This window comes from Pomacea canaliculata, linkage group LG2 (genome assembly GCF_003073045.1).
Source record: "Pomacea canaliculata isolate SZHN2017 linkage group LG2, ASM307304v1, whole genome shotgun sequence".
NCBI classification, from domain to species: domain Eukaryota; kingdom Metazoa; phylum Mollusca; class Gastropoda; order Architaenioglossa; family Ampullariidae; genus Pomacea; species Pomacea canaliculata.
Genome location: NC_037591.1, coordinates 12971367 through 12989466, shown reverse-complemented (window position 1 = coordinate 12989466; position 18100 = coordinate 12971367). Strand labels below are relative to the sequence as shown.

At 36.4% G+C, this 18100-nt stretch overlaps 1 protein-coding gene and 1 long non-coding RNA gene across 3 annotated transcripts; one reads left to right on the top strand and one right to left on the bottom strand.

The window, feature by feature from the left end:
- Positions 1 to 59: 59 nt before the first annotated feature.
- On the bottom strand, positions 60 to 16056 carry LOC112556638 (lymphocyte-specific helicase-like). Of its 2 annotated transcripts, none has more exons than XM_025225819.1 (21): positions 15888 to 16056; positions 15033 to 15166; positions 14463 to 14536; positions 14061 to 14174; positions 13416 to 13649; positions 12320 to 12359; positions 11733 to 11812; positions 11224 to 11310; positions 10552 to 10683; positions 9920 to 10102; positions 9395 to 9618; positions 8605 to 8730; positions 7458 to 7560; positions 6978 to 7139; positions 5606 to 5799; positions 5154 to 5376; positions 4592 to 4711; positions 2650 to 2766; positions 2083 to 2242; positions 1507 to 1719; positions 60 to 1327 (listed from the first exon to the last, which is right to left on the bottom strand). In XM_025225819.1, exons 2-21 carry the CDS (start codon positions 15154 to 15156, stop codon positions 1149 to 1151), a joined length of 2889 nt encoding a protein of 962 aa, XP_025081604.1. In that variant the 5' UTR covers positions 15157 to 15166; positions 15888 to 16056; the 3' UTR covers positions 60 to 1148. The 2 variants fall into 2 exon arrangements, with proteins under 2 accessions (XP_025081604.1, XP_025081605.1); XM_025225820.1 differs by having other exon boundaries at positions 14463 to 14518; positions 15888 to 16055.
- A 31-nt stretch (positions 16057 to 16087) lies between these two features.
- LOC112556640 lies at positions 16088 to 17479 on the top strand. The gene is made up of 2 exons (XR_003097794.1): positions 16088 to 16173; positions 16539 to 17479. It is a non-coding gene; the product is annotated as an uncharacterized LOC112556640 (long non-coding RNA).
- Positions 17480 to 18100: the final 621 nt, after the last annotated feature.

The following is an 18100-nucleotide window of genomic DNA, read 5'->3' as shown; positions in this document are numbered from 1 at the left end:
CTTTAAAAGAAAGGTTGGCAGGCACACATGATTTTCACACAATAAAAAACAAACTAGAGTTTTACTTTTTAGATTTTAATTTTTTTGCATTAAGGTAAATGCTGCTGAGTATGCAAGTTACTTTTCTTCTCATGTGATGTAAGCTGATAACACCAGACTAGACATGTAGTGAAAGTTCCCAGAGGTAGAACTCAGCTCGTGACATATTTATTTGTATCACACTTCAGGCAGAAATAAGTTATATGCAAAAAGGGTGATGTATAATGGAATCAGAAATCTGTAAGAAATCCAGATAATGCTAGTTTTTAAGTTTTTTAAATCGATTTAACCAATAAAAATTTGTTCTAACTGGCAATTTTACAGCCGTCTATTGATACAAGATAAGAAATGTATAAAAATTTGATTAACCTAACCCCCCAAAAAAAAATAATTAAGAAAGATGTTCTCATAAACTGATACAAGATAAGAAATGCATAAAAATTTGATTAACCTAACCAAAACAAAACCAAAAAAAATCAAGCTGTTCTCATAAATTATATTTAAAACATGTGCACTTGTCTCTTCCAAGATGCCTGCTTTTTACCCCTGTACTGTTTCTTTAAGCCAGGTATTGGATGCATGATCAATCTCACAACTAAATCTTCTCAGCATAGTCATAAACAGTCATCCAAACTTTATTCACTGCATATATGACGATGAGCAGAGCAACTGGTGCAGTAAATAAGTCAAAACAAACCAATAAGAATGAGAGAAAACTCAAACAATGTCAATGACATGGTAAAATTTTAGGTACATACAAAAATCATTTTCACAAATTCAAAAGTTTAAAATGAGTCTTTTTCATAGCCAGTTTGCTACCATCTATATATTTCTCTCTGATGTAACTCTGGAAAAAACAAATTCAGTATAACAATGCCCTTGTTTCTTAGATCATCTATATAGGAAAAGAAAGTTCTACTTAGAAACTTGGAACCTCTTTCTCTTCTCACTCTCTAACACACACAAACACCAACATTCTCACACAAACACACAGACCAATACGTCCATTCTTGAGACTGTTCACAATCAACCTTCCACTGCCATTTTTTCTGTAACATGTTCCACTATCATTGCAGGTGCACACTCTCATGTGAGTTAATAACCATGAGCTATGGATCGTCTTCATCAATGTCCAATACTTTAAATAGTGGCTGGTGCGACCCTGACCAACTGATCTCTTGGCTTTTGGATTTGCATTTCATGTTGCTCTCTGCTGTTGTTGGTGATGATTCTGACATGCAAGGCAACCTTTCTACTGAAGCTAGATCATGATCATTTGGTTTATTGCCTGTAAACAGATTAAGAAGAATAAAGGGAATGAAAAAATGTTATGTTAAATGTTAACGAATATTTTTTTTATCTACTTTCTCCATTACAACTGGATTCTGATTTTTCTGCTGATTGCAAGCTAAAAACAGCTTAGTTTCTGCTGTCACACTCTGCCCTCTAATATCTATTATTATTTACCTGAATTATTTATGTTACGCTTTGCTGCCCACTTGGCCTCCAAGTCTGACCTGTCCAGTAACTGGTCAAGCTCTGTCTTGCTGATGACTTCTTGACCATCACAACCTCTGACCTCTGACTCATAGTCCTTAGAATTAAGGAGCTCTAATAATTCCTCACTGCTGATTGGGTCCAAAGATGTCTTGAAATTCTTTATGCCACTCTTGAACTTGCCTATAAAGCACAGAAAGTGACCATTTTTCTTTCAGTATTTTTTCCATACCTTATGGAAGAAGACATCAATGATGAGAAAATTTTATTATCTACATGAAAGTGCTCACTCAGTACACAATTAGTACACAAGAATATGTATTTCCAAAACAGTGAAAAATAATTTTAAATTAGACATACTAGTGCAGTTCCACTCATTCCTCAACTTCATTCACGCACTTTTTTCCCCATGATGTTTGTTATATAATTGACTCTCAATTTGTAGTCTCTTATGTGCAATGCATTGAGCTCATATCACCACAGGGAAATGTGCTTTACAAATCTAATTATCAATATCAATGTATATATGAACACATTAGTTCTGACCCTGGTGAATAACAAGTTTTTCCAGTTTGCGTTTAGCTGCAGCTCGTTCAACAATGCGCTGGTCAATAGTGTTGGCAGTCACAAGCCGATAAACCATCACTGGCCGCGTTTGTCCGATGCGATGACAGCGATCTTGAGCCTGAAGGTCACACTGAGGATTCTGAAATCATTGACAAGCATATTCTTCCATCTACATGATTATGCAAATGCATATTCACTGGATGATTAGCAAAAAGGGGCTACATTATTTCAACAAAACAAAAAAGAAAAGACAAGACTATCATCCAACTAACAGTCATTGGTACAACTTGTGCAGAACGCAAACACAGTTACAAAGAATCAAATGTTAAAAAATGTTTGCAGTTCAGTTTTCTTATCTGGCAGAAAAATAATCTTACAGCTTCCTATACTTGCTAGTCCACAACGAAAAATTCTTGATTCACTCATAACATCAGTAGCCATTTCCATTTTCCATTAATTAAGCAAAAGCCACTCACTCGGCTACTGTCATAGATTACCAGTGTGGCTTGTTGTTACTCAATGTCAGAATGAGATTTAGTTACTTACCCAATCACTGTCATAGATTATAACTGTATCCGCAGCTGTTAAGTTGATGCCCAAACCACCTGCTCGAGTGCTCAGCAGAAAAACAAACTTGTCTTCATTTTTCTGATATTCCTGCATCTGCAAAATATTGTTTTTAAATCGTTTAAATCAGTCTATCCTTCACTCAAATTCTATAACTGCTCCCATAGACCAAGGATGATACAAAGGACCTTGTAAAGACCTTTTATACAGGTATAAGGACTTAAATGATAGTAGTAATGCCTCAGTGTTACAAATTTACAGTTCATATGCCTAGTTGGTGCTTAAAGTGTCAGTAACAGAGGCTGTATCATGGTAAGAATTGATCAACTAGCAATACCATTAAACAGACAAATGTCCATAATGTAGTACTAAAGAATCTTTATTGTTCTCTAAACGCTATATGACTGCTTATTGCAATTGTGGAAGAAGTATTCTTGATGCCTATCTGATAGCATATCTGCTGTAACTCAAAAGATTAATAATCTCAAAGTTAAGACTGGCCAACTCAGAAATGAAGTCTTCTTTCGATCAATACAGTGTAATTCTTTTTCATGGAAAGGTTTGTAATCTGCTCTACTGTCAAGCACTGAATTCCAATTATTAATAATTCTTCAAAGAAATAGAAGACTTCACAATATAGAAAAGGAAAACTAATTCTACAAAAGAAAAAATAGACTGGGGGAGAGAGAGATCTGGGTAAGTGAAGGGTGCAGGTGTGAGATATTGTATATAAAGATGGATAGGAATATGTGTGAATATGTATCAACACTTTTTTTTAATACCCCTTAGTGGGCGAAAGAATAATAAAGAATTTGAATTGCAGTATCCTCTTGAAAGTTTGAACTTTGCAATAAAAAGTCATGAAAATCACCATGCTTCCCCGGCAAAGCTATGATTGTGGCCCATCATGCCCAAAGGGTTAAAATAGTAGCTCTCATTTTCCCCCCTATTCTGGTCTCAACCCTCTCTACCCCTCAGTTTATCTTTGATCTTGCCTTGCTGTAAACAGCCCATCTCTAGATAGCTCTTTGTTCACCGGCTGAATTCTGAACTATTTCTAGACCAAGATGGTATGTTGATCTGTTCATGTTTTAGGAGGTGGCAGTTAACAGTCCAAGTACTAATGCCTCATGCAGACTGATTCAAAAGTTGCACGAAGAATTGTCTTCCTGTTATCAAATGTTCCAGTTATTTAGGCTCATTTATTACTTGATCTTTGCTTTAAGTCTGCTTTTCTTTTTATTCTCCTTTCCCTCACAACTCACTGAGGTACCAACAATCAAAGTTATATTTAACAAAAATTCATATTTAACACAACTATGATCTTCTAGCGAAATTTGTTGCTGCTACAGATTTTGCAATGAAGTAGGCAGGTTTGCAATTGATCAAAATGGGAGACAAAGACACTGCAAAAAATGTTGCCAATAAGACTTGGCAGCCAAGCTGACTAAAACTAAAATGGATGCAATCTGGAAAGAGGGGTAATGATTCTTGACATCCTTCCCCCACCCTCCTACAGGTAAAGAATTGTCTGCATTCTGCACCCAAAGTCAACGTCGAACACAAGTATGCATATGGACTGTAGATTTTTTAGTAGGACTAAAAATGAATTTATGGTCACATTTAGCAGTGCTGAGTGAACATAAGAACAAGGTCTGACCTGGAAAAAATCTTACACATGTTTTTATACAAGAAACTTATTGGTATTTTTACTTTAATTTAAAATAAGAGATACTCCTACAAGCCTTCATCATAAGAAAGTTAAGGGCATTCTGATGAAGTCTTTATATGAAATCTTTTAGTACATGGTGTTTCTATGTTTAAAAACAGAGCAAAAAGATAATGACGTTTCACCTAAGGTTCTACACATCACTGCTAATAACCTAACTTTAAGACATTCAGGGCAGTTATTACACCTTACATTTTCTTTCCTGTCAATTATATTCATGGAACCATCCAGACGGCAGTAACCGTAGTTGCGAAGGTGACAGAAGTCCTCCAGGAGATCAAGCATCTTGGTCATCTGACTAAAGATTAGAACCTGTATGCACCAAAAGGTACACAACCTTCAATGATTAAAATCTGCATTTAGGCAAAATATGACAAGACCATCATGACTATTGCCCATCCTTTTAACACTCCTTAGGCCCTCATCAAGACTTGAAGCACTCACTAATTATAATCAAAAAATAAGTGCTCTCTTTTGGTAACTAAACCTGATTTGCCCCTCTTTTATTTTTTTTCTGCACCCCAAAGCCCTACACAGAGAAAGGAAACATAGCACTAACTTGCTAGTCTCGAAAAAAGGAGAATTCCAAATATTTTTTTCTTTTGGCTTAACCATATTACGGGACATATAAAAATTCATTCACATTTCTCAATCTCTTTGAGACCTGCAGTGTTTTACCATCCTAGATTTGCACAGTAAAGAGATTTTAGTCTTTAAGCACTGAATCCACAACAGTGGCAGGCACATAACATACCTTGTGGCCACGCTTCTTTAGTTCTGCCATCATGCAATCGAGCACCATCATCTTGCCTGATTCTGTTATGATTCTCTCATCCAGAGACAGCTCGCCTGTCTTGGGGTCAAGTGGGTGCTCTAGTAAGAATGGATGGGAACAACATTTGCGCAGCTGCATCATCACATTGCGAAGTTTGATTGACAGCTGAGACACCTTTTGTTCTGGTTCTGGTTTACTCTGCCTGTCAACATTTTAAAAAATTGTAGTAAAAGTTACTTTTAGCTGCCGTACATATATTTTCTATTTCTTTTTGTCACTCCACTAGCTTACTCTATCCTGCAAGCTGTTTCCTAAATCACGAAAATGTACACAAGACCTATTTCTTATGCACATGCATCCACACACACACACACATGGTATTGGCAAAAAAAAAATTAAAAAATAAAAATAAAAAAAATCCTGCCCATTACCTCTTCTGCTGCATTCCAATGAGAGACTGAACCCAATCTTCCAACTCCTCCTCTTGCTGCTCCATTGATCGACGAGTCTTCATTACTTTTTCATCATTACCACTAGCAATCATCAATCCATAATCAACCTTTCCCACTCTGCATCTTCGCACTGGCCGACCATTACTGTCAACCTCAACTTTCTCGGCTGTACCCTGGTACACAATATCAAGGACGCACGTTTCAAAAATGATAACTAGCCATGAAAAAAAAAAAAAAAAAAATGGCTGAAACTCAAGATTTGCAATCTATCAAAGTAATTAACATACCATCACTCCAATTTTTTCAAAAAAAGATTGCAAAACAGCTTACTTTTTATATAAACTGCATTCAATTTTAATATAATAGTTTATTAACGGCAAGGCCAATTACAAAAGCAGCTGATAGATGATCACACTCAGAAGCATGTAACGTAAAACTGAAGAGCAGACCTAATCATATGACATAATTTGAAGCATTGTATCATCTTATTATTAATGAAATATCTGCATGCTCCTTTAAAAAAAAATGCACAAAGCTGTTGTTTCAGTGAATTAGTTTTTGGTAGGGGGGTCATTTTTTTTTTAAGTGTACTGTTGACTGGAGTGGTTTAAAAACAGTGAACAAGGTTGCAAAATGTTTCAAATGCAGTTCTTCATAGCATGTAATAGGATAGGAACAGCCTATTTGAGCTCATTTTGAAAAAAAAAATCATTTATGTCAGTGATCTAGAAAAAAATTCTTAAGAAACAAACCATGGATACAAACTATGCAAATAAAACACAAACTCAGTTAAGACACGAAATAAAGATTGCTGGTGTAGAGGCAGATGAATGTTTGGGGTTGGGTAGGGAGCCGAGGAGGCAGGTAGAATCAGTGATAGTGGGCATACAGTACTGGGGAGAGCGTTGATGTGTCTTTTTAGTTTTACACTTTTTGTGAAAAATTGCCTACAGGTGGATTACTCATGCTTGAGTTTTAAAGTTTCTCTCCAAATCAAACTTGATACTTAACAAGATGCTATGACTACTTCTTTCTAGTCATCAAATTAACTTATGAGAAATGAGAATATTCTTGGGATGAAGCGTTCTTCTTAGGAACGTTATAAGCACCCAAATAATTTTAATAACTTTATAGGAATCAAAATAATAAGAAGGGGATACACCATTCAGACAATACATTTTATTTTAAATAGCAGACAAACAAACATTTCAGATTTCAGAAACATGTTCCCATAAACAACCAAAATTTGTATTTTCCTTCCCCATCTCCACTCAAAATAAAGTGTTTGGAACTTCTTAAAAAAGACATTGCACTAAATACCACTCATCACTCCTCACAATTCAGAACTTACATTTTTTGTCTGAATTTTGGAAAAGATTGTTTTGTCAATGAGTCCTGCATAGAATTCTTGCTGTAATGGTCGCAGCGGAGTGTACACTAGGATCTCCTTCTTAGGAGGTATGTGCAAGTCCACATCTGTTTTTAGACGACGAAGCATAAATGGAGTCAGAATCTGAAAAAAAGAAAATATTTATCAACAATAGTGTTGTTTATGACATAGAGGAAGAAGGCTGATAAAACAATGTCTCGTTCGTATTTATTGAAATGATATCTCGCTAAATCTTGACATTAACAGCCTAGATTTTTCAAGTATGATATAGAACAGATTCCACTTCGGAGTGCAATGTAACAGCTCCCTTTCCTGAGCAATGTTTTTGTTTTAAAAAAACTGGTGTTTGCATTGGCATGGTGTTGCCTCTGACAAGACAAGTTAACTTTTGTTCTCCAAGACATCACCACATCAAGGTACACTACAACTGTCAAAACTTACCTGGTGCAGCATGGATAAAACATTTTTCCTCCGCTCATCAGCCACAATCTGTTTGCAAGCAGACCCATTTCCTATGTGTTCTAAGTCAAACCATGCCTCAAAGCTGCACAAGACATCACATTCTTCAGAAGAGGGAAGGAATTCTTAAGAGTGAGACTATTCTCTAAGTTTGTAATTTATAAGAGAAAACAAACCACATGTTTAACCCTCTTAGCATAATGAGCCACGATCATGGCTTTGCTGGTAAAGCATGATGAGCCACGAACATGGCTCTGCTCATATGGCATAAAAAAACCTTTCCTGTTAGTTGACCTGGTTAAAACCAACCAATCAGAAAGTTTGTTTCTATTCTGAGTTCTTCCTGCAGTTTTCAAGCCATTTTTAATCTGTTCTGAGGGATTTTAGTATTTTATCTTTAAAAAATGAGTGATGCATTGAGTTATTGCACTAAGGATGACTTTGTTGGTGACACTAGCAAAAAGTCTGTTGTTGACAGCAAAACTGCCAACGATTTTAACGATATTTGTGCCACTTTGCTGCTGATTGATAGAGAAAGATTTTTGCCGATGTTGATGAAGGCATATAACCCAAGTGGATATGTTGATTTTTGTTTGAATAGTAAACTGAATTTTCTTGAATTATTGCTGTCACCAGAGTGAAAGCATGAAATTTTCCTGACGTTTATTGCAAAGTTCAAGCTTTCTCCTTTCCAAAAATGTATAGGTTTCTTGTTTACCTGACAGCAGCAAAAATAAAAACAAGCATCGTCCACTGTTGTCATTACTGGCTTCAATTAAAAGCCATTGTTTTCGTATGTACTTATGCTTTTATGCAGTGCTAAGAGGGTTAATCAATAAGTATGCCTGCATACTAACACAAGAGGTATCAAAAAAGGAAAAAGTTATGCTTATGCCTCAAAGAGCTAGCACTTTGGGGCAAGATGCCTTCATACAGTGAATAAAATGCCATAATTAAAAGCAAATATTTGCCTAAAACATAAGCTTATCTTCTACCCTAAACCTAAATATTGTTTATCTTTCTTCCCATTTCATTATCCTCTTTCATGTTTAACTACTTTATAAGAGCAAACTTTTATTTATTTTTTAAAATTGTTATTCAATGTTGATCCACAGCCAAGATGACTTACCTTCCAAGGTCATCAAAAATCTCTGGCAAAAGAAAATTAAGTAGGGACCACAGTTCTGCAAGATTGTTCTGCAGTGGGGTGCCTGTTAGCAGCAAGCGGTTTGTTGTCTTGTACATGCGCAAAGCACTGAAACAGCATTTCTTTGTTTCACGTACTTGCTCATCTAAATCTAGATTTTTAACCTTTAGTAGTTTCCAAAATCAATGCCATTTCCTAAACCAAATCACATTAAAATTTAATTTTGTGAGTAAATTCTCTTTCTTTGAGACTTACCAGATAACATGACCATGGAAGATAAAGGGTTACACTAGCTCTTTAACCATGAAAAAAGCTGCCTCGCCTGACAGTGAACTAGCACATACCTGGCATGCAGAACACTTCACTAGTCAGGTGAGCAACTGCCCTCAAATCGCTTAAAAGGCCAAACGTAAGGTCAAAAACACCAGTTTTTTTCTAGCAACACTCTACCCAAAAATGGGGCAGGGTGGGGGGTGGTGGTAGCTAGTATAACCTTTTATCTCCTATGGTCATCTCATCTGCTAAAGTCAAAGAGAAAATGTTGTGGACATGGTGTATTAACTTTGTATATTTTCACATTTTGTCTAAAAAAAAAAAAAACCAAATGAATCATCCTAAGATTATAACAGATCAGTAAGATTCATTACTACTTTTGGGGAGATCGGGTTGGATGATAATACTCAATGCACAAAGTTGTAAAATGTCTCCATGCTGAATAATGTAAATACCCATCTTCCCAATCCTTATAACTTAAAATAACCTCCAATCTTACCCTATGAGACGGCAGTGGGTGTTCTTAATGCGATGCCCTTCGTCAACAACAAGGTATCGCCAATCATAGTTCTGGAGATATTTGCGATCCATCATGGCCACTTCATATGATGTAATAACACAAGGATGGACCTTAACACCATTTCGGATCTCATGCAGCTTAGGGATTTTTTGTCTTAATGACTGGCGTTCATCTTTGCTACCATGGTACAGCATGACTGGTACCTAAACATGTGCATGCTTCATTATGATAAATTTCAAATGTACTTTTCGATATGTTAAGTATATGTCAAATGTTTTTGCTTTAAAAATCCAGTGGTTGTGTTATGCAAATCAATATGCATCTCTCACACACACACTGGAAACCATCTTGCAAACTGTTGCCATACATCAGTGTATGTTTGATTACCACAACATCCAGCTATATACATATATTTTAAGCTTCTTTACATTCTAAAAAGTTATTGGTGTGCAATATACATATTATTTGTAGTATTTGAATTGCAAGTGGTCACTCGGTGCTCACCTTGGGTGCAAACTTCTGGAACTCGGAATACCAGTTAGGAATGGTGGAGAGAGGAGCACAGATGAGGAAGGGACCACTGACACCCATGTAGACCAAGTGGGCAAACATTGCAACACACTGCACCGTCTTGCCAAGTCCCATTTCATCAGCTAGAATTCCATTTACTCCATTTTCATACAAGGTCTGCAGATCATTCAAAATACACATGAACACCTGCAAATAATTACTGTTTTTTGACCTAACTCACTGGGAATAATAATAATGTTCTTTTGTATAGCACCCTGTGGACAGCTCAAGGTGTTTCACAAATGACGGAAGGTGCAGGTGATGTGACGTTAAAATAAGGTGATGACAAATCGTCAGTGTTTAGTTAATTTTCCATCCCTATCTTGCTTATCAAGAATGCGTGGATAAAGTTTTCAAGCCCTACATATAGTAATAACAAAGACTAATACAATTCCCAGTAATTTAGAAAAATAATTTGTTACGAATGCACAAAGCAAGAAGACTATAAAGAAGACTATCTTACATTTTTGTTTTTAAACAGTCCATATATCACTGATGACAACCATATTTACAATGCTTCATAATAAAAACTGTCAGCAATGTAAAGATCTGAAAACTCGGCTCACCTTCAACCACAAGTATCCATCAATTTGATATGGTCGTAAGATGCCACCTGTCACTAGGAGCGGTTGAGCATTTGATACTACTTCACCATCAAAAGTCCTATTCTCAGCATTATTGTTCAAAGTGTCAGCTGTCTGGAAGAACAAATATGGGTGGTAAACTTTGCAACCATGGAAAAGTTAAATGCTTCACATACTGTTTGTATTTCTTGACACTATATTATCTCGATCAATTGGTTGGTTGATTTAGAAGGAAAGTGCTTCCACAGTGCAGCGATTTTTGCACTACGGGGGGAGAGGGAGGGGGAAGGTAACCAGAGTACCCCGAAAAAAACGCTGACGCCCAGCCCTGTGGACAGTGTCCCGAGACAAGATCTGAACCCTGAGCCGGTCACTGCAGTGGTGACAAGCAAGTGTTTTAACCGCTACACTATCGGGATCTCTGTCAATCGACACCACCAGTTTATAAAATTATGTCTGATCGAACAAAGGGAAGCAATTACTTATACCTTGGTTAGATCTTTGAGAATTTCTTAAGTTTTCTTCTCTTTATCTTCTATTAAGATCAATATTATCAATGAATAAATATTGGGAATTCAACATTATTTGTACTCTTCCCCATCCAAAAAATTTCCACTATGTATCGCACTGTTCTGTGGCCAAGGACTTCCCCACCTCTGCTGTGTCAGAGTAGGAAATTGGTGATGTAGTTTCTTCTTCCTGTGCTGGTTCAGCAACCTTTCTTCTCTTTGGTTCTCTTATCTGGGAAATAATTACATTCTTATTTGATACAATCTGACAGTGAGTAAGAATGACTAGCCAAAATACAAGGGCAAAAACCTCAAGATTCTGAAATTTTTAATGTTACACATACAACCATTTTTCCTCAATGCTAAGCATCATTAGTTTTGTTTAAGAAAATTAAAATACTTTAGAATCTAAAATGCTATATAGAAAAAGGGACAATACATTCTGGTTTCTCAACATTGTACATGCCTAAGTATAAGGCCACTAACCCAGTAAATATAAACATTTCTGTCACAGGTCACTCCCCTGTTTTTAAAAGTAAAATATATCGAGTATTTCATTTCTCAGAAAAGACTGTAGAGAGTTAATTTCTTTTATATGAAACCAAAAAAGTGACATCTACTACTGCTTATACACTAGCTAACAGTTTATTTTACCTTTTGCGCTCCATCTAGAGAACTTTTACTTGGCTCATGAACTTGCTTACGCTTCCTGATTCGAAGGCTATGATGACAATCTGTATTTTCAAAAAAATGTATTAAAAAATTCTTCATCAAAAAGAGTTTCATTTCTTTTATTTAACTGATCTTACAACTGATAGCAATAGGGGTGAGACAGCAAGGCAATAATGATCCATGGAGTGAAAGGACAAATAATAAATGAATTTGTAGAGTGCATTTCACTGTATGGAAGCAAGCTAAATATGCAGCACACACACACACACAAAAATCTTAAAACGAACTGACAGTCAATCAAAATATGTTTAAAATGTGTGAATAATTTTTTCTTGATACATATTTAAGATAACTCATTGCAAATATTTGTAAAGTGTGTTCAGATCACAAAATTTCTCAAAGAACCCGATACACCTACATTAAAATGGCAAAATATAAACCTGATTCTCCTCTCCCAACGTCATAAAATCTGCATGCATTAAACAATTTTATAGAATATACAATTAACACAAGCAGAACAATTATTTACGGTGATTTGCATTAACAAAATCATTTTAAGTGGCACAAACCAGATATGTCAGCAAAATTTGTGGCATCCTGGCTGCAACTCTGCAAAATGACAAATAAAGACAAAATATTAAAAAGAAATCCCTAAAGTGCAATTCCTTTTAAGTTTTTTTTTTCAATGAACAAGCATTTAATTCCCAAATTATCAAATAACTTCCTTTCAATCACAGTCAAATACAAACCTTCAAATATGGTACATACACAGGAAAAGATTTTGCAACACTTTGGAACTTGGAACTGGATATGCTGATATCATCAAGGCTATTTAGAGTCCACTTTAGTGCAACCACCTTTAGTGAGGGCAGTTTCCCTTTCCTCTCCCTTTACTTTCACCAGCCCTGCCAAGTAACCACTTAACAGCTGACTCAAGTTAGGGAAACGATGCTGCCTTACCCAAGTACTGAGCATCAGGTCTGCATGCCTCCTGCCAGTGGTTCAGATGCACATGTACACAGTGACAATAGCTTTATGCCTTCCCAAAGATCGTTTTGTTTTCAGCCTTTACACTTAATTTGATCATGATCGGCATAATTAAGAAAAGCTTGAACTGTGCTTTATTTATAGCCATTCTTTTTCTTCAAGTTTTCAGTCAGTTCAACATTATCATATCAAGTAAGCATTTCCAACTCACGCCTACTTTGAACTGTCTGCAAATTGACTTAAAAGCTTGTGCAACATTCTGGCACTTATTCACACAAAGTAATGTTGACATTAAAATCTAAGTCAAAAGCACAGTACCAGCTGAGTCAGAACTGTCAATGAAAGGATAACAGCTGACTGATTAACAATAACAATTTCACTTTTGTTCTAGAGAATATTTTTGGCCCACTTTACCCTAGTGTTTGGCTGGAAATTACCTGATGAATATCCCAAATCATCAGTGTTGTGAAAAAACACTGATTTAACACAAACTAAAGCATGGTACTGCTGCAAGTTACATTATTTTTTTTATAAATACAAACCACAAAATAAATCTCGACCTGTTAAAATAGCACGTTGACTGTACAGGCAAGAAAACTTGTGTTTCATCACTTAATTAGTACTGAAAGATTTTTCTCTTGAAAAAATGTTTTCTCTTCTCCAAAAATAACACAATACCTCTTGCATGTTCCCATTGACACCATTCTTCCCTTGCTTTCCTTCCTTGTCTTTCTGTTTATATTCTTGTTTAGCTTGCTTCCGAGCTCGCCTCTCCTTTCGTTTTGCCTCCTCTTCTTGTTGTTTCTTCATGCGGTTGATGAGATACTGGGTGTACATATTGCTGCGTTGTAAAAGAAACTGAAGCCGCTGGTATCGCTGTTCTTTATCGTTCTCTTCAAGCTGCTCCCACAACTGGAAAAAGAAGAAAAAAAAATGTAAGCCCACTAAAATTAGTTCTGATTTATGATATGAAGTAACCAGGATGCAGAGATTAAGAAGAAAAGGAAAGACCAAACATACAATTATTTTTCTTACCCCCAACTCCCTGGCAGCCTTTATATCACACACTAAGGCACAGCCTGGTTATGCAACAAGTCTTAGGGGGATGCCGACCAACTGCCTGCAATCTTGCAAGTAAACTATGAACATCTAAAAACAGCATATACTGACAGCAACAACAGCACATCGCACACATAAGGATATATAAACATACCAAAAAAAAAAAAAAAAAAAAAGCCAGCTCCATGGACTGCACCAAAATTTTAACTTCTATCAACTATGGCTGTCATTTTACACTACTTATAACAAGGGACAGGTACTGACTTCGTCTTGCTCTTTTCGAAGTTGCTGCTCTTCTTTTTCTCCTTCTTCCTTCAGCTGTTTCTCTTCTTCCATCATCTCTTTGGTTACCAGAACTAGAGACCACTCATTTTCTCCCTTATTGACAATCAAGAGACAATTTTTATGTTTACATTTGCTTTGAGGGGAAAAAATGACTAAAATGAAGTCTCCTTGCTAATGGCAGCAACACTCTTAAGTTTTAATGCTCGCAAGTTGGATTCTTTGCCCTTGAACTGTTTGCTGTTACAGGTCTTTAAGTTGGATTTTTACAATGCTTATCACTTTGCATGCTAAATGAGCTTCAAGTCAAAGCAAAAATTTCGCTAATTGTGTAAATTTGTTCAAGCTAATTTTAAAGTTAATTTAAAATTACTTTATTCTTACCATGATACTGGAAGCTTCACCACAGCACTGTGATTCAGTGGCCATTTTTTCAGCATCTGTAAAGAAATGTACAGCTGCATACAATTTACTCATCAACCATTCAAATTGGTTAATGCATCATTAGTTTAAATGGTTGATTATGCTCTCATGTAGTATTTAGACCATAGTGAATGCTGTTTCCTAAGTTCATATTTTACATGACAGTAAATACTATAATTATGCCACATAATGCTTTAGCAAAAATAAAGAACTCTGTAGTCTAAAGATTTTTTTTTTTGGCATGCAACAATGCTCTCAGTATCTAAGCAATCTGTACTGAATTCAGTTGACAAATCTCTGCTCAAAAATCACACCAGCAATTGCAATGATGACAGTTCTGGCCCACACATTTCATGAGCAAAAATCATAGCTGTGTTTGTGATTGCTGGTGCAAAATGTGTATGTTAATGACAGCACACTTAGTTGCACTGTCTGCTTAGTTACCAAATAATGTCTGTTATGGCCTGCACTATCTTAAAATGCTGAAGGCAAAAAACCCTTTCTGGCCTTGGTAATTGAGTAAACAAATACCTGGGGTAGAGAACAAGTGAGTCTGAGCACACTTGGCTTTCTCCTTTGGCTCAGTTGCATCATTGTCTGGTTTCACAGGAGAGGTACACTGACGTGCAGTAACTGACGTAGAAGCTATCTCCATGTCTAAAGCTCTAGAACAATAATGAATGAAATATAATTTCTCTCATGACCAATATCCATTTTAAAGTTATTAGGCTAAAACCTTTTTTTTTTTTAAATATCGAGCTGGTAACAAGATTTTGCAGCAGTCAACCAACTGGTCTAGCATGCACAGTATGTATAAAGATGACTGTAAATCATCATTAATACCGAAAAAAATTGTTATTTCCTTCTGAATCCATTCCTTAACCTTTGGCTGATCAAGAGACTCTAAATTACTGTGTTTTAATGGTCGATGTCAAATCATGCCATACAGATCTAATATCTACTGATGGATAACCAAATATATATATACCTACAAATGTATGGAAGCACAATCAGGAGCAGAACATTATTTATTTGAATTATATGCATATTTATTGCTCTGTATCATAATGTACAAACATCATTTTAATTAAATGCAATAGTAAACCAGTTGACAGTAAATTAAGCTGAACTCTCACGTACATTGTCTCCTACCCCTTCATTTGATATTTGTCTCCTACATGAAAATTTGAGGTATCGGATACCATTCGGTAATCCTATCTTTCCCACTATCTGAATCTTGTACCCGTTTTATTTTTTACTATAGTGTTAGTGAATTTATAACAACATGTACACCCAGTCAAAATACAGTCTGAGACTGGTAGCACGCAGTCTCTAAGTGACAGTGAATCGTCAGTTCAAAGTTACCGAAATGGTAAATTTACTCACATAATCCGCGCGTTGCGTTCGATCTTGACCTTCCAAAGCTCACTGTAGCAAATGATTTCTTTCTCTTGAAGATCGTACGGCTAGTTTTCTTTTATCTAATGACAAAATTAATTTTCTGAGATCGTTGACGAGCTAACTGATTGTGTAATTCCCGCCATCTGCCTGTAGGTGGCGCCTCGCGTGAGAAGCGACGTAACTAACGAGTTTCTTTTTTTAGTTTCGTAAATGTCGTCTGCATCTTCACGCGTTCTTTGCAAGAGTGAATCGCAAGCGATACTTTCAAAATGTGCGTAAAACTTTCGGGTGTTTGTAGAGTGAAAACACACCCATAAATATTATCAACATCAGTTTGATCCGTCATACATGATAACCACAATTAATATCAGCATAGGAGGCTACAACTACGACGTATAGAGCATCAGAGCAGCCCTCATCCACGGCATTGTTTATTGGAAGAGGCTGATTCAGACAACAATAACAGTGATTCAGACAACAGTAACAGCAGACAAACAAACCTGTCTCTTCCTCGACACTACTCAATATTGTTTTTTGGAAATAATCATGACAGTTGTTCTGGAATGACAAGATGGCTCGATCAGTAAGCGGCAGTTATATATAATGAGACTTTTTTCTTTCTCTTTCTTGTTGTAGATTGCCAATCACTGTGACCTGCTCCCTCGAACAAGACTTTGCCGACATTGTCAAACACCAAGACAAAGCTTTAACGTCATATGACATGGAAATCAATGAAGAAACGACTAAATTCACGACCAATAAAAGCAGCGCCGTCAGCAGAGAAATCAAGGTGAGAAGCCAGGAAAACAGTTCTGCACATCTATACCTACTCAAGGATCAATTATCTCAGACAAGGCTTTGAGCCGAAAGGCTATAGCCATCTAGTATAGACAACAGGGCTCACGGAAACCTCTCTGGAGACATCATTAGTTCCGCTCCAAAATCAGGCTGATGCTTTCCCTGGTCATCACTGATCACATAACGACAGTGACCGATTTTCACAAAAGCGACTTAATTTATAATACATGATTGATATAGAGACCGTACCTGAATACTCGAAAACTCTAATTTCTCTGTCGATCGAATTAATATTTTATTTGGAGTGGAAGTTTCGGTATTTGGACGTTTTCACTGCATATAAAGCTTCACTCACCCATCCATCTGACATCGCATGTATAACCATCTTTAGAATAAGCCGACGAATATGTGACTGGAGTGAAAATATTATTTTACCTTAAAAATGAATACGTAACAGATTTTCTCGGTACCGTTTGATACTTTAGTATGACAAATTTGCAAAAGTTACCGAGAAACAAAGATGCTGGAATTTCTAGGCAGGAGAACGGTAAACGCCAGACAAGTGGCAAAGGTCTGTGAAAGGCTGAAAACTCAGGCATTGACGTATACCCAGTCTGTGAGAAACGATCTATCTTGCAGACAAAGAATGATTTATTCTTTTTGCTCACAAGAATCCCTCGCCTGATGAATGAATTAAATAACTGCACTTACGGATTCTGAAATATCACATATGCGCATGAGATAAACAAGCTAATAAAGATCTCTTAGGTGATCGTAAACAGCGCGTTGAGTCAGTACAACACACAAATGCTCAAACTACATAGAAAGACCATCGATTTTCCTTCTCTTTCTGAAACATGCACGCGCACACACACACACACAAAGAGTGAGAGAGTCATTAACTCATAAGCAACTTCGTGATCTCTCAGAAATGTCACGAACTTTGAGAAAGGCGCTAGAGGCCGATCACGAACTTCAAAAAAAAAATTGCATTTTATATCTTCGGTTTAACGAGAGAGTAACTAAAGAAACATTTTATACCTAAATGTCTTTTCTTATCACGCATCATGACGTCACTGCTCATACCGAAATTGCTCAATAAATCAAATATCACCAAAAAACTTGCCGTTTGAATCCCAGGCTTTGATCATCCATGCATACAATACACAAAGAAAATCAACCAACATTCACACGAAGCAAGTATTGAGGTGTGTTCTCCTAAAAATACGAGTAAATCATCGGAAACAAGCATGGTCAAAATAAAATGAGGCAGCGGGAAATTTTAAAATGCATTTCACTTCACAACCATGTATTCCTCTCTGAAACACTTCGTGCATGTAAGCTTAATCTCCTTTCAAGGTTTTGCCAAGACTAACTGCTATCAAACATACATGCACGCG

Excerpts from the sequence above, each read along its gene's own strand:
- LOC112556638 (XM_025225819.1), bottom strand. The coding sequence starts at position 15,156 with ATGGAGATAGCTTCTACGTCAGTTACTGCACGTCAGTGTACCTCTCCT. Across the intron at positions 2,767-4,591 it reads TAATTGACAGGAAAGAAAAT|ATGCAGGAATATCAGAAAAA; the intron begins GTAAGGTGTAAT and ends AATATTTTGCAG. Across the intron at positions 2,243-2,649 it reads TAATCTATGACAGTGATTGG|AATCCTCAGTGTGACCTTCA; the intron begins GTAAGTAACTAA and ends CAATGATTTCAG.